The sequence below is a fragment of the Melanaphis sacchari genome, unplaced genomic scaffold, assembly GCF_002803265.2.
Source record: "Melanaphis sacchari strain LSU unplaced genomic scaffold, SCAv2.0 Contig195_pilon_pilon, whole genome shotgun sequence".
NCBI lineage: Eukaryota > Metazoa > Arthropoda > Insecta > Hemiptera > Aphididae > Melanaphis > Melanaphis sacchari.
In genome coordinates this window covers 104,952-122,248 of record NW_020270953.1, presented here as the reverse complement: position 1 = coordinate 122,248, position 17,297 = coordinate 104,952, and the positions used below count along the sequence as shown (strand labels likewise).

The following is a 17,297-nucleotide window of genomic DNA, read 5'->3' as shown; positions in this document are numbered from 1 at the left end:
AGTATACATTTACTATTTCTATTTTTCAAAAAATCAGCCCTAATTTCCACACTAACTGCAATGACATTTTTGAACATTATTATATTATTATTATTCTTTTATAGGTCCGTGTGGACAATTTATCGTGTTTCATCTAAATAAATATCATTAAATATTTTATCTATATAACCTAACCAAAACCGAACATCCCGACATTGACGTCGATATTATATTAATACCTATTACACAAATGATTAATGATTATACCTCAATACCATAATATTAGTACGTCCCATATTTTCTCCACAACGCTTCGCTTGTATGCATGAAATATGAATAATGTCGACTTCCTCTTGTAATAGTTAAATATTTTATTATTATTATTATTATTATTATTAAAATACAAAATATTTAGAGTCTGTATTTTTTAAATTGCATACTCTTTTACTAATGAAAAAGGTGGCACAAATATAAACTAAATTATATATATATAATATATTTAACATAATACAATGTAAATCACGGATTAATTTTAATATAATTTGAATATAATTTGTAATTATCGTCTATCAATAATTAATTCTACAACGAACAAGATAACTTATTCTTGAAAATATTTGGAGAAATTAATGAACCAATACAGAAAGCGGAAAGGTATTAGAGTATTTATTTATTATAAATCTAAGGTATAGCGACAGATATTACAAACGTAATATACAACATTTATGATGTCTAAATGTTCTAACAGTAAATGGTAAACAGCGTATCTCAAAGCCTAATATTGACAATACTGTATTGTAATACGTTAGGAAAGGAAAAATGTTTTGATATTCATAAATCTTCCAGGGACAAAGAAATAACTCTTCAACTGAGGTAGCAGGCTGTAATATTATCATATGAGTACACAAGGATACCAATAAATGTCACTACAAGAATAAATACAAGTAAATATGTTCGAGAAAATAATATTATGTGATTCTAAAATACGCCACAGGCTTTTAAATAATGAAAATAAATAATGAAATTCGTTCTATTAATACACAAACTATGATTATCACAATATTTTTCCACACTGTAACATCAAAAGATATCTTCCTTAACTGAGATTATTTCAAATCAATGTAAATTAAAATTACTAAGTTACGTTAAAACAATTTAACATTATTTAACGTTACATTTATTTTGGGAGACTTCATTTTCAATTTATAAATAAAAATTTCTAAAATATAGGTGCGATTTGCTTACACCGCAATATTGATTATACCATAATTAATAATATACCGACTGCATATACAAGTATTGGTTGAATTAATTGAACGCGTATGTTTATTTTTTGTTTTTTTAAAGATCAAAAAAAAACAATACACGTTTATAGGTAGGTGCTGTTGAATTTTTTTTATAGTGTGCCGAACGTGATACATGATCTTAAGTTCACGCTCATGTTTCCTCTTTCCGGTAATTTTAGTATATCAGTTTGTACCTACAATATATGATTCATTAACTATATCAATAATATCTAAATCGAAGTATGAAATCGTCCGATAAATAACGAACCTTCATTAATATTCATCGAATTCACTTCTCTTTACTGTCTACAGTATTGTATTTCATTCGTGATAATACATAAAAAGGTACGTTACGTTTTTAATCAATGATTTCAAACATTATTTGACACGATTGCAAAAACAAAATATTAATTCGGAGATGTTCCTGTAATGGCATTGCAGCCGAATTTAGGCCTAACTAATTATTACAGCACATGCAATAAAACATTTAGGATAACATAATTTTTAATAATAATAATAAAAATTGTATATATATTGGGATAACAAATACATTTTTCACACAGAAAGGTAGTTTTCATGTAGGGACACATATAAAAGGTACCCGGATACACAAAAAAGTAACCTTTACTACATGGTTGTGACATTTTACGTAAAAAAAATAATAACAATAATAACAATAATAATACAGCTACACAGAAAAGTGTTAAGAACAAATTTGTTTAGTTGCGTCATCAATCATAATTTTGTATTCAAGCTGAATAAAATTAATATGAGATAAAACACTAGGTGAAATACGATAAAAAGAAACGGATACTAAAAATAATTGAAAATACGCAGAAAACAAATAGAATAGATATAGATTATTGTTTATTAGCTATTACTAAGTCAAGTAAGTCAAAATAAATATTCTTATTATTATATAAAAAGTATTATATTGACGATCGTATTAAAAAAAAAAACAACAGATCGTATTGCATAATTTATAAATTATTTTTAAGAAATAATTTTTTTTTTTACACAAATGTATAATTAACTGAAAAATAAATATTTTTTAGAGTTTATTTTAAAAAATATTTATAACAAATAAAACTTCATAAGTATTTGAATTAATGTGTACAAATCGATGAGTATTTAAAGTTATTCAGTTACAAAAATTTATAATTTTGTTTCATACAAATTGAGCCTATAAAATAAAGAAATATATGAATGCTGTTATTACATTTCAAAATATATGTTATTTTATGTAAGTCGTAAGAAATTTAATATTCTAAGAATTGTAATATTTTATAAGTATAAAAATAAACTGCGTAAATGACGCTGCTAAATAAGTTGACAAAAAAATAATATGGCGTCAAAAACTACGAAATCGTAGAATTTTAATATTCAATGGAAGTTTAAATGAAAAAATAAAAATAGTATTTAATCATTCCTAAAATTCGCTGCATAATTAATTAAATATTGAAAAATATATAAATACTAAAATTCCTGATCACTTGAATTCAAAAATTGGAAACAATGCAAATTTTTAAAATAACATTATGGAATTTAAAAATTCATTGTAAAAATAAATTTAATAATGCTTTTTTCGAATCATTTTTATTTGTGGTTATTATAGATAATGAATATATTATTAGGTACATAATTATTTTAGTTATATAATTGATAAACGTATAGCTCATGTATATTTTACAACATTTTTAATCGTAAATTGATGTATTTATTGACAGAAATAAGTAAAATTAATTATATAACTATTGAACATGTCAAAAATCAAATATAAAAATATGTGAACAAAACATATCATTAATATATTTTGTATTTTATCAAAAAGTTTATGTTTCAATTAAAACAATTTTTCACTAATTTATGCTTATTATATGAATTGTAGATTTTTATAATTTTAAATATTTAATCATCTCAATGAAATATTTAAATCATTTAATAATTTTTAATTCGTATACGCTGTGTGTGAATTTAAATATTTAATAAGATTTACGATAATCTATATTTTATGACATTGAATATAACAGCAAACAATTTAGATAATGATATAAGTATAATTAAGTATTTATAAGTTGATTGAATTTTTATTTTTTACGATTAATAATGTAAAAAAATATTTAAATAAACGATTCAAAACTGTCGTCACAATTTTACAATATTTTCAAGAAACAAAACATAAATTTATTTTATCTTAACAATCTAAACTTCAATAATTTTTTTTTTTTTCGTTTTTGAGTGTTAAATTTTAAATATTTACATGCAAGTTACTAGCTATATAGCCGTGTGTGATTATTATAATGGTTCATGTAAAAATGCAACAAATATTGAACTATCAAAAAAAAAAAAAATTAACTTGGCAATATATATACTTATGCACCATTTGGTTTTCTTTGTTTTAGTGTCCTGGGGTTAACTAATAAAAAGTTTTTAACAATAAATTATAACATTTTTATAATTATATTTTTTTTTAGTTGCAAATTAATAATTCGTGACAAATTAATAAGCCATTGAATAAAAATGATAAAAAAAAATCAAGAACATTAGTGTAGTCGGAACCAGGTTTAATTAAATTCTTACTTATTTTTGTTAAGATAGTTCAAATAACGACCAAAAAACTTATTTAACTTCACAATGTTCTAACGCAAGAATGTAAAGAATATAAATTATACTTATAAAAATATACTTATTATATTTTAATAATATAAATTATTTTTAACATCACATGACTGAGCTAAATTATTCAGACAAACGTAAATTTAAAAAAAAACTTTTTCATCAAAATGTTACATTTAATCAATTATTGTTCCAAGGAGGTAATATTCTTCCTTGAGCCTAAGTCAACAATATATTTATATATCAAAATGATAAAATATAACATTAACAGAGAAAAGAACTGTCCATCAAGTTTATTAAGTTTTATAAACACCATAACGCGTTTTTAATGTACATCTAGGAACTGTAAGTTTAAGACGTTTCCGAGTGAGATAAATATTTATTCACAAAGAATTGTTTTTTTAATTAATATAATCAAATAATTATTTTGTTGAAAATTATTAAATATTTTCGTGAAACTGGGAGTCTTACCTAATCGTTTATTATTATTATTATTATTATTGTTATTTTTTTATTATTTTTATAGTAGCAATATTAATCGAACAAATTTACAAATAAACATATTAGATAAAACTGTAATAATTTTTGTCAAGATATATAAATAAATATAGAATATATAAATATTTTGCATTTTAAAATATATTGATAGTAATATAACCGAATGAATAATTTTCATTACGGGAGGACTACGAGGGTATACATTTATCCGTCGCCGTACTGCAAATATTAAATAATAATAATAATAATAAAAAAAAACTAATTTATTAGTATTATTACTTATTTTTTATTTTACTATTATTATTATTAAAACCATTATTACGTATCATTGGGTTTTATTATTATAGGTACATCATATTAATATAATGTGATGTAATCACTAAATAATAAATACAATGTTTGCGGGATAAGTTTAACGTCGTATAATACCCATAATATACGTAGCTTATTACTTATCTTATAATAATCATTATTGTGACAGAAACAAGTGGTAGGTACGCAACGGTTGATTAAAATACATGAAATATCTCAATGTCAGCGCGTACCTAAGGACTTAATAATATTATGCTATTACTGACCTTTGAACGGAATGATGTACGGCGGTTCGGCCAGCGTCAACACCACGTACATCCAAAACAGCAAGTTCGGGTACAGCATGTTCATGACCGCGGTGTGCAGGTACGGTTGATCTCAATCGAGATTCGAATGGTTTTCGGGGTGACGGGGATCGAAAGACCGGGAGGATGAAATAAAAATGAGTTTCGTTCGTACGGAAAACGACCGACGACCGAAAGCGTCCTCTAATTATTGTTGTTGTTGCTATGAAAAATAGTTAGAGAGGGTCGGTAATGAAAATGATGATTTTCGTCCGTTTATCTGCGGCGATCGACGACAAAGAGTCGACGGGCGACGAAAAAAAATATCGGCGAGAGGTAAACGCCGAAAAATAAAAAAAGGAAAAAAAAAGAAAAAGTCTACGGATGTTTTTTTACTCAATCGCAAGACACGCACGACTTAGCGTGAAGTTCAGTGCGTAAGTTTATGCGATGTAAGTTTCGACGACGGAGATATAATTACGGGACCGCGGTGAGAAACCGATGCAGTGGCGGGCTACCGGACAGGGTCGGATCCACGAGGGCTACTGAACGCGTCGGCGGCGATGGTGACTACGGCGTCTGCCGGCGGTTTCAAAAACGGACGAAAACGCCGTCCCGACCGCCGTCGCGCATGCTCAGGACGGCAGCGCCTCCTTCACCCCCCGACCGTCAACCCCGAAGCGCTTTTTGAGCGAAATTCGCGACCATGTTCTCCACCCCCGACGATCCAATTCCACTTGCACCTCGCCACTGAGATATTAGGTATATATGCGATGGTCTCTGTTCCCCTTACCCGTTCACCCACTAGTGAAATACGTACCATTCCTATAGTATATTATGTATATTATGTGCGACATAGGCCATGTATTCTTTTATCATTAAACAGTCATCGATGAATTTATGTGTTTTTAAATATTTTTTTTATTTTTTTTTTTAATATACCTAGTTAAAAATCATTACAATAAAATATTTAAAAAAAAAAAAAAACTTCATCTTTATATTTTACGATTTTACATTTTCAAGAAAATATTCTGTTTCAAATTGTGAAATTAAAAATATATATTCGTAATTTTAAAAAGTTGCAACTCAAAATGATAACAATAAAAAGTGGTATAGTTTTATTCGTTATCGTTAAAACACCATAGGTATGTAAAATATCTTAATGACTTTAAACTATATAGAAAAAAAACCTATTTACCAATAAAATCACTATATATTTATAGTGATAAATATAAGAGTCACCCTGTGTAAGATTATATTATTATAACGATGAATATTGTATGTTGATGTAAATGCATTTTTTTGTCGTTCGGTATGATTATAAGTAAGCTGCTGTTAAAATAAATAATTATTAATATGTTAAAACAGAGATGAATATTTTGTGTCTGTTGCAGTGTGTTGTTTCCGTTTTATCCGACTCCTCCATTATGAAAAAACTAACAATTCTAAAACATCGAAACATCGAAATCACTCACCGATTTTACTTATTATTCATACTTATTATTAACTCTCTTCTTTAATTATATTCACCGAAGAATTACTTTACAACCCCCTTTTTCTATTACTATTATATATCTGTATCACTGTTTTCATAGTTATCAACATAACATCACTTTATACGCTAATTATTAATTTACCTGCGCACACATAAACACATCTAAATAAATTGATATTCGGTATTTCGGTTTTATAAATAATTATATTGACATCGTAAACTTAACTGCGCAATTTTGATTCATAATTATTTTATAAATAGGTACTTAACTATCTGTAAAAAAAAGGACCAAATACGATACGGAGTGTAAAAATGTCCGACGTAGTATGTACGTAATATCTTGAGATCTCTATTTCACGTGAAATTGAAATTGACGTTAGTCAGGGATTTTATTTCATGTGCAATTTTTTTTTATTAACACACGCGTATTACACGTGGAATTTTATTTTCAATGCATTTAATATACTCCAATAGTTTCTAGTTTCCACACAGCGTTGATCGGTCATCAGTTATTTATTTTGAACCCGAAACATTTGCTTTAACTCGCCTGTCCTGTTTTTTTACGATGATACAGCTTATGAAACATATATTTTTAGTTTTTTTTTTAAATCTTGTTATACAATTACTTAAAAACGTTTAATAACTATTATTTTTAAATACACGCGAAATAAATAGCCCTTAATATTATCAATTAATTAAAATACTCATGAATTAAATCTATAGATTTTTCAATTTAAACACCCGTGAACAAAAAAAAAACACATAATTATATTGTAAGTCTTAATTCATGTTCAAATCCAAGAATTAACTAATATCGCACGAGCTATATCAAAATACTAAACAGCGGTCTTTGAATTTACGTTTTTGATTTTATTATTTTAATATATTTAATAAGTACCTTACACAAACGTAAACAATAAGATTTTTCAATAAAACACTGTTTATACGTATATTCTGATATAATACAACATTATGTACCTCAGTTACGTATTGTTAAACTTGATTGATAAATTATTATTATTTCATAAATATTTTAGGTATCTTCTGAATGTGAGTACATTGGACGACGATCTTTGTTTATCGTTGTATCTCATAAATTTCTGATCATCGAACACGTCTCAATCATAAAATATTAACAAGATCCAAACAGAGGTAAACGATTTAGGAAGAAAATTATAATTATTTTGTAGCGTTCGTTACGAATTGCATTTAGATCCAGACATCAATCTCTATCCATAATTGCCATAATTGAAATTGTCGAATCGCATAAATAGAGTTCGTATATTCTTTTATTTAATATTTTATTTTTATTGCTACCATTTTTTTTTTTTTTTTATCATCAAATAAATTTTTAAGGGAAACTCATCGGCCTATTTAATGTATACAATTTTATTTTCCTATGCAATTTAAAATTTAAATTGTTATTCTATTGTCCGTATTTTTGTCACGCTTTCCACCTAACTGCAATAGGTATACCGCCACAAATCATTTTTTTTTTTTTATTGAATGTCACGTAAAATTCATAACCACCTCATAAATATATATGATAAAAATATTACATACTACTTATTATACTTCAATAACTGAGATTTTTTTTTTTTTTTTTGCATACAAAATCTTACATTAATTTCTTCACTATTTTCACTCGTTACAATTTTAGCAGTGACATGGTTAATTTTAATATTACATAAGCAATTCGCTAAATTACATCTGCAGCAAGTCCGTATTATATGAGATAAACCTTGAAGGTCAAATGGAACGAGGTGGGACCATTTTCACCAAAAATATAGTACAGCTTTCTTCCAAAAAATAAGATAAGTTTTCGTTTTTCTCCAGATATTAAAATTAATTTAATAAAATATGACCGATATTCATAGCTGTTACCAATGTTTTAAATACGATAGATATGTATATACTGGCTTATACGTACATAATACATACGTTTACGTTTATAATCATTTGCCATCGTTTTACTAGACTTACGAGTATTTATAAGTATTGTAATTTGTAATATTACAAAACAATAAATAAATATTATCTTGCTATTTATTTCATTTAAAAGGTTGGACACCACTATTCTAGAACAATATATAAGTTCAATGATAAGACAAACAAATTATACAATAGATAATAGAACTAAATAACCATATATAGCTTAACGTTGTAACACAGCTAATACAAAAATTTTCATGTCGTGTAACATGTCATGTATCTTACTTACCTACTTATACGGAAAACAATTCTATTACCAATAACAATTTTATATACTATTAAAAAAATGAGTTAATAAACTTTTACATCAACAAAACCGCATTAATGATAATTGATTTGACATCGTGTAACATTACATTTTATATTGCTTGTATCAAGCTACATGTATTCTTTACATATTTATATTATATTATACTTTAGTTTGTATAGGTACCTATAAAATATACATATGAACTGACGCTAGCATAAAATACGGTTAAATACATACAATTATTATTTATATATATATATAATATAACATAATATATAAATTGTATATAGGCAAGCGTTGGAGCATATATATATTACATACATATTTAAACTCGTATGTTATTGATAACTTAAAGAATACTATGAAAATTCCTTTAAAAAATACATTTATGACATAAAAATAAAAATATATTGATGCCAAAGGCAACAATGAAAATGTTCAGTTTTTCTAAGTCTACCTTAACATCACAAATTCTATAAAATAAAATGTTTCCATCCGTATAATAAAATATGTGTTTACCAAATTAATTTACAAAAGTTCGTAAACAATTCAACAGCAAACTTTTAACTTTTGTCGTATTGTTTGTTTTTTTTTTTAATCGTTTTTTTAAAATACTGAGAATTTTCAATATTATCTTTTTAAAGTATAAGTTAAATCCAATTTTCTATCTAAAACCATATTTAAAGTTTATAATCAGAATATTTTATCGACTTTTCAGTGTATACAAATATAAACAAAAACACCACACACGCATCATTTTAAAATCAATAATTCATCGCTCTGCTCAAAATCTAAAATACATATAAATAATGAATCGAATGAAATCATAAATGCAATTAAAATTGTTTCCTTCAGAACTTAAATATCGATATTTTAGTAATTATCAAAAACATTAGAATATTATTAGAATTAAAATGAATATATTCCGTCTCGCCGTTATCCAAAATTATAATCAATATTAAAAATAATTAAGTGTTGTTTTTCTCCAAATCATGGAATATAAAAATATAGTAACAATAAATAATAAATTGTATTGTTTCTCTTTATGTAATAAAATAAGTAGTAATTTAGCCTACAACTTAAAAACAACTAAAAATATTAAAATATTAAAAATGAAAATAAAAATTAGTAGATTAATCATATTCAAAATAGATGCAATATTGCATATATTTATTTGTATTTTCAATCATCTATTATTACATTCTAAAATCAAACATAAAATATATATTAATTAATAACATTTGTATTTAAGGGATGTCTCACTATCCGAAAGTTATGAATCAAGAAATTCGTGAGGTAATAGTTCATGTCTTTAGATGTTTACTTTTATAAAAATTACTATAATAATTGAATGGTACTAAAAATTAAAAAGACAACCAACCTATTGTTGAAAATAATATATTAAATTTTATTGTCACCATAGGTACTTGGTTAAAATTTAAATATATTATTATAAACTTATATTGTATATTGTATTATAAATTATTTACCTATTAATAAAAAAGTGCATGTATTATAATAACCTATATAATAATACATTTTTAAGCATTATGAATAGACTTGGTTGGTAGCATCTCGAACAGCATTGTGATATAAATAGGATTCAGAATTACCGAAAAGCGTACGTGTTTCTTAACAGTCCCGCACAATCGCTTGTATGGGTTATAGTGTGTACAGTCATATAACAGTAGGCAGATATCCCTGTCGTCAATAAATAACTGAGGCATACGATTTGATTAGTTCAACCCATATTGTGCAGTTACTTTATTCAAAGACAACACGGGATGTGTGCATTTTCTAGACCGATATGAAATAAGGCGTATGTATACAAACGGATCAAATATGATCACCGAAATACAATGCTTGCCTCAAGGGAAACACATCTGTAGGTATATTGAATACCTATAATATATAAATATAAATAAATATTTATACAAAAATATGCGTGAATGCATGTGTGTGTATCTACGTTGTTTCAACAATACGAATAGCATATCAAATTTCATACGACCAATACACGGTTCGTGACTACCTGTTGGAGAACCACTATTTGTCACGTCGTTGGGTTGTTTAAATCGTTCGATTTACTCCTATCGATATTTCAACACGACAACGTGATTATATGTGCTTCGAATCGTATAAACGAATAATATTTTTCAAAAAAAAATATATACATATAACATATATATATATATATATATATATCAAATATACTATCATGTATCCAAAATGGGGTTGATTATTAAATATAATACTAATAAAATGTATAGAAATCGAATTTATTGTAAATCTGTAACGTCCACCCACGCGTATCCGGGAATAATGTCGCTCGCTGCTTTACATTTATAATTTTCGGGATCAAAACGAATATTAATTATGAAATGTTCGTATTTACCATATGTAACATAATATATTTTCCAACTCTACGTTGACATTCTCAAGTCTCAACCATTTATTGATAAAAAATAATTTTAAAATAATACTGCTGAAGTAGATTGATAATATAAAATAAATATAAGAGTATTGTGATCATAAAATAATGTATGAAACAAAGTAAAATCTGGGTTGAATTTTCTATCTCAGTTTATTAGGTACTTCATCAATTATTACAATGGAATTTTATGAATTTAAAAATCACTTATTTATTTCAATTTTGTCATATTCGTACGACTTAATAGTGTGCACTATACAGCGAGAACATAGTTAAAAAAAAGTTGTATTTCGATTGTGACAATAATAAATTAGATTAATTTTAAGTTTTAACCCATAATACATTACACCACTGTATTGCACAAAAGGAATGAATCGAGACCAGACGGTGTATAATATAACATCGCCTTATAGCTAAACAGACAACTAATAAAAAACATGCATACAATATGAGCGCGTACACTCGTGACAGTAGAGGTATGATACCACCGAGTTTGTGAGTGAAAATCATTTTTAAAATACCAATAATATTTTATCTTCAGACATAATATTATTTAGATCTATCTACACTTATAATTACATAAAAATATGGGGGTGAGTATGATTGGTGAATCACGACATTAAATAGATCATTATAATGATGATAATATATGATGATAATTACATAATAAACGCACATTCACGGTCCGTGTGAATTATACACGGACCGTGAATGTGCTAAAAAGTGTAAAACATGTTTTCATAATTGTTTTTCCATAATATTGCCTTTAATATAATATGCTAACTTCGATGACTCATCGTGCGTGTTATTACAATTACTAGTTTTTTGAATCATCTTTATAACAACAACATCGTCTTGACCGCACTTATCGATACATATCGATTAATATAACCTCAATACGCCCATGTAACATTTACATTTACATTAATACATAATCTACATTATAATTTTTTAATATATTATTATAATAATCCGTATTGCTATTAATCAGATTTAAATTAATTTTTCAGACTAATCTCTCTTTTAATATTATGGTAAATTGTATTTATCGACGTTATCGTGAATTCTCAATTCACTTAATATTTGCTTGATTATCTATAGAGCGCACATAACCGTGATACGCGCAAATTTAAAGTAAAAAAAAAATATAATAATTCCTCGCGTTGTTTGCACGAAACGCCTACAGCTTACTTACACGTACTACACTCTACGCGTGTGTATGTGTGTGTACGCGAATTGTAATTAGATAGTTTCAACAAAACTTTCGGCATCCAGTAGACCGAGTACCACACGTCTATATACTTACGAAGGTTATCATATTTTATAATAATATAACTAGAGACTCATTGGAGTGTTTGTTTTTGTGTGTGCGGGCGGGTGAGTGATAGATGGTAGACGAGTGAAGAGGAATCCGGTTTCAACGGAAATTTATTAAATACTTATCAAAAGACTAATATTCACATTTTGAAGTCAAACAAATGCGGTAGTAGTGAATTGCCATGTAGGGGGGAGGGGGAGGGAAGGAAAATCACTTTAAGTACTACGTCGAGTTTTTGTTTTCCCGTGCCTTTAAATTTGAGCTGTTACATAACAACAAGTTATCGAAATAATCTATAGGAAACAGGAGAATTCTCTTACCACTATACGACTACTCGTCTGTGTCTTGAAGCATGTTTAACTATAACTCGAGAATAGCTTTTTGTCTCTTTCGGAATTATAATTTGCCACAATTGTATTTCATTTTTTTTTTTCATAGAGTTCTACAACTCTACGTGCGTATTGTGTTCTTATAATATATGAAAGGCGTAACAACTAGAATTTGTTTGAAATCATTCGCGTTATTTGAAACTCGAGTGGCTTAAATGTGAAATGTGTACACTTTATTATCATGTATCATAAAGAGACCTTTTACTCTAGTGGCAAAGCACTGCAGTTTGTTACTATAAATTGTATTCCAAAACATAAAGGTGAATTTAAATGTTTTAACAGCAAAATAATGTTCATCATTTTTAAAAGATAACACTATATTTTTAAAAAAACGTAGTTTTGTAAGAGAAAAAACTAGGCGTTTTTTGACGAGATAGTTTTTTTTTAAATGTATGTTTTTCCTCACACAAACGGACAATTTTTAGGTAAAAATCATAAAATCAAAAATTAATTTTTGACTGTATATTTGGTTGTTTTTTTTTTTTTGCGAAATCATTTATTTTTTATTTATGGTGTAAATGTGAAACATTTTCGGGTAGAAACTTAGATTCGATACTGTATAATAGAATAACATCAAAAAACATATAGAAATTTATCTCATCCAAGTGTATAGTAATGTATACATATTACACGATAAACCATATTCACGAGTGTTGATTGTATTTACATTAAACAAGCTTATTAGCACGTGCTTTAAATTTGGCATATTGTTTGATTAATAATTAATACGTTGCTAGTTTCTATAATTGAATATAACCACAAACCGATCCTTTTCTTGGTTTATATTTCAAACGATTCGTTGAAATATCAAATGTAATTATTTATATAATTTACGAAAAATTAGCAATGTAAAGATATATCACAAAGTTTATCGGTTAATAGTCATCATCAAAACTTATACTGTGAATAATTGGTTAATGTTTGTAGTTTTCGCGTAATATTTCATAAACTGTTAACATCGTTTGCATATAATATATTTACGTCAAGTACAATAATTTATATTTATTCTATTTACGATACAGACAATTTTTCGAGCTTTCAAACATCCATCGCACCGCAACAAGCTATGTCGCTATGACTAACACGAAAAGTCAAAACAAAGTACAAAAACACCGTCAAAAATATTATTTCGTGATAATTTATTATAGCCTTTATAGGTATACTTTTCACAAGTTTTTCTACGCCTTCTAGACAATATACTCTGTCGTAAAATATCAAGACAACATTGCATCATGAAGATATTTACTAAACAATATTATTATATTCTACCTCCGCACATTGTTAATAATAATTGTTTTTTCTTTTCTTTTTCTTTTTCATGTAAGTCCGAACTACATTTATTCACACGAGACTTAAATTGTACACGCATGTGTGTAAACGTGCGCGCTGCGTGCTCACAGAGGTATTCGCAGGGAAATATGATAAAAGAATAACACGGGGGAAGAGCATACGTTTACTTAAATATCTAATATTATTTTATTATTAGGTAGGTACCGAACAACTGCGCGTACAACAAACAATGACTATAATTTCACACTGATAACGGCACAAACAGCATACCATCAAAAATATTAATCAAGAGCGTATAATACAACGTGTATTAAACACGTTAAAAAATATATCACAGGACTGTGTTATGCGACGAGGGAACTGTTTCGACCTTGTTCATCCTCAATTTTTCCTCCCTCTTGCAGCTGTAAGGTCATCGATCGTTTTTCAAATAAATTGAATTATACGAATAGTTGTATTATATAATATTATAGGCTGCAGAAATAATATTATACAATTTAATAAACACGTTTTTTCTGTAATTTTCGATTTTAGGCAAGTAATTATAATATAAACATACTATTATCGTGTAATTTTATTTTATTATGATATATATATTAAATTATAAATTTATAAATTAATAATAGTATTTCCATTACCTGTGCAGGACTGTTTTTTTTTAAGTCATAACAACAGGTGAAAATAATAATTACTATGATGCCATTTAGCCCGTTTAGAAAACAAACAGGTATCCAATTAATTTGAATGTAATAATACTTAGCTTAATTTTTTATTAATCATTGTATAGCTTTAAAAAAAATTAAAAGTTATTTGAGCGACTTATCGCCAATAATGGATCATTTGTTAATATATTATAACATTTATAACTATATGTTGCACTCAATAATAAATCAGACTAAACTTTATTATTAAATATATTTGGGTTAGAAATAAGAAATTTTTTTTTTTTTAGAAATTTTAAGTTTTGACTACATATATAACGTAGGTATATTTATTCTTTTAAACACAATACTGAAATTATATTTTTTTATTTAAAATGAAAATATCTAAATACTTTACGTTTTAGTAAGTACAGTTGACGTTATCGACGTTATATTTCTTTGAATAATTTATATTTCAATCAATATCCATTAAATGTAGTATTACGGTATTGCTAAATTATAATACACAAGTTTCTTAAAAAAAAAAAAAACTTTTACTATGGGTTTGTCACTATTCAATATAGGTACATACAATTATCGTATATTATATAATTTTAAGAACTGGCTTTAAGTTATAATGTTTAAATAATATTCTAGTATTTTTAATTTAAACCTAATTAATTAAACAAAAATAATAAATAATATTAATTTTTTCCAACATATTGATCAATTATTTTACGTCATTACAATCGTTCGGAACTAAGATATTAATTACAGAGCTCAAACTATAATGGGTTAATACTTGGTTTAAACAATACGTACTTACATATAGTATTACATACCTTATCATTGTTGTCCGAATAGTTTTCATCTTACCTTTAGTATTACAATATTAAGATCAAATCAATGGTTATTCATTTTATCGACTGTACTATGAAAAATAGTTATAACCTAGAATTTTTCTTGGACTAGTCACAAAAAAAACGAATATTGTAAAGTTTTTGGTAGTCCAGTGGCATTTTGGTGCAGGATACGTGCAATATTATCTTACGGATTCATAATTAAATAATGATATTATGGAATGGACATGAAATTACGAAACGTTCCTTTTCATTGAAGGTAAAACCATTTATTATATTTATTTATATGCTATCTATATAAAATAAAATAATATAAAACGGTGTATTTACTGTAATTAATTAACATCATTATCAATTGTTGACATATTACACGTCAATCACAACCATATCTTATATTCAAAGTATTATAAAACATTACCATACCCAACTACAAATCTATAGTATTTTAATGAACAATGATTTTGTGCAATGTATTGAGTTATTAATAAGCAATAATTCTTTAATAATCTATTTCTTAATCATAATATATAATTCATAATATTTAAACAAATACAAATTTCTTAAATTAAAAAAAAAAAATTGACATATTTTTGTAACATAAATTAGAAAAAAAAAAGGTGAGCAAGTGAGTAATTCTCTGCTGTACATGATATACATTAGGTGTTCAATGGGTAACTATAATGGATGAGTGTTAAGTTTGATTTCAATAATATATTATTGTACACGGAAAACGATTCTAAGTGGATATGGCCTGTCAGCCCAATCATTAAGTACATTTCATGATATGTTTTCTGATATCGCTATTAAAATTTAATTAATTTATTTTTCTATTATTATTACGATAGATTGATTTAATTTTTTTCGAAAACATTTTATTGTCTATTATTAATAATTAATAAATATAATATACCCATATTATATCGTTGTTATTCAATTTTTGATCGATACCACTTTAACATAAGACAGCGTAAATAGTTTTATGATATACATAGGTAATATCTTAAAATTAATCTACAATATCTATTAATTTTTAAATGTTATTGCGTAGAGTGAAATTCATAGTATATGTATAAGTTTTAAAGTTCCTACAAATAATGTTTTAAATTATAGCAAAATAATGAATATTATTAATCATAATTTAAGTATACGCAATGACGTCCAAATTTAAACTACAGACATCTATAAAAAAAAGTTATCTTTAAAATATATTTTTTAGATTTTTTAGGTTCCACTACAGAATACTTATGAAGAATATTATACTACATTTTTAAATCTTAGTTATTGAAAATAAAATCCATTTTTTAATACATAATACTATTTTAGTTTGTAATTTTTTATGATTTTAACGACATTTTTAGAAATTTGTATTTCGAACTCGTATAAAAAAAACCATGCTTGTTATAAATTTTTTTATACAATATAAGAACAAAATAAGTAAAATTGTGTATAAAACTTAAAAATTTTAACCTTGTGAATAACGTTTATTAATATTTTTAAAAAAAATGTAATAAAAATCATTTGAGAAATATTTATTTTACAAGTGAATATGTAATGTTATAAACATTTGAACTTCAAAGGCTTATACATTTTTTTTTTTTGTGAATTTATACTGATTTTTTTTTTCATTTCTTTTGATGAAAATTTAGTTGGACTATA

At 25.9% G+C, this 17,297-nt stretch overlaps 1 protein-coding gene across 1 annotated transcript in view; it reads right to left on the bottom strand.

The window, feature by feature from the left end:
* Positions 1 to 5,507, bottom strand: part of LOC112592811 (limbic system-associated membrane protein-like) — a gene marked incomplete at its 3' end in the record, with an annotated part of 454,015 nt that extends 448,508 nt beyond the window's left edge. Inside the window, exon 1 of the mRNA XM_025336962.1 lies at positions 4,958 to 5,507. Coding sequence (XP_025192747.1) covers positions 4,958 to 5,042 — 85 coding nt within the window. The remainder of the gene's footprint in view (positions 1 to 4,957) is intronic.
* Between the last annotated feature and the right edge of the window lie 11,790 nt (positions 5,508 to 17,297).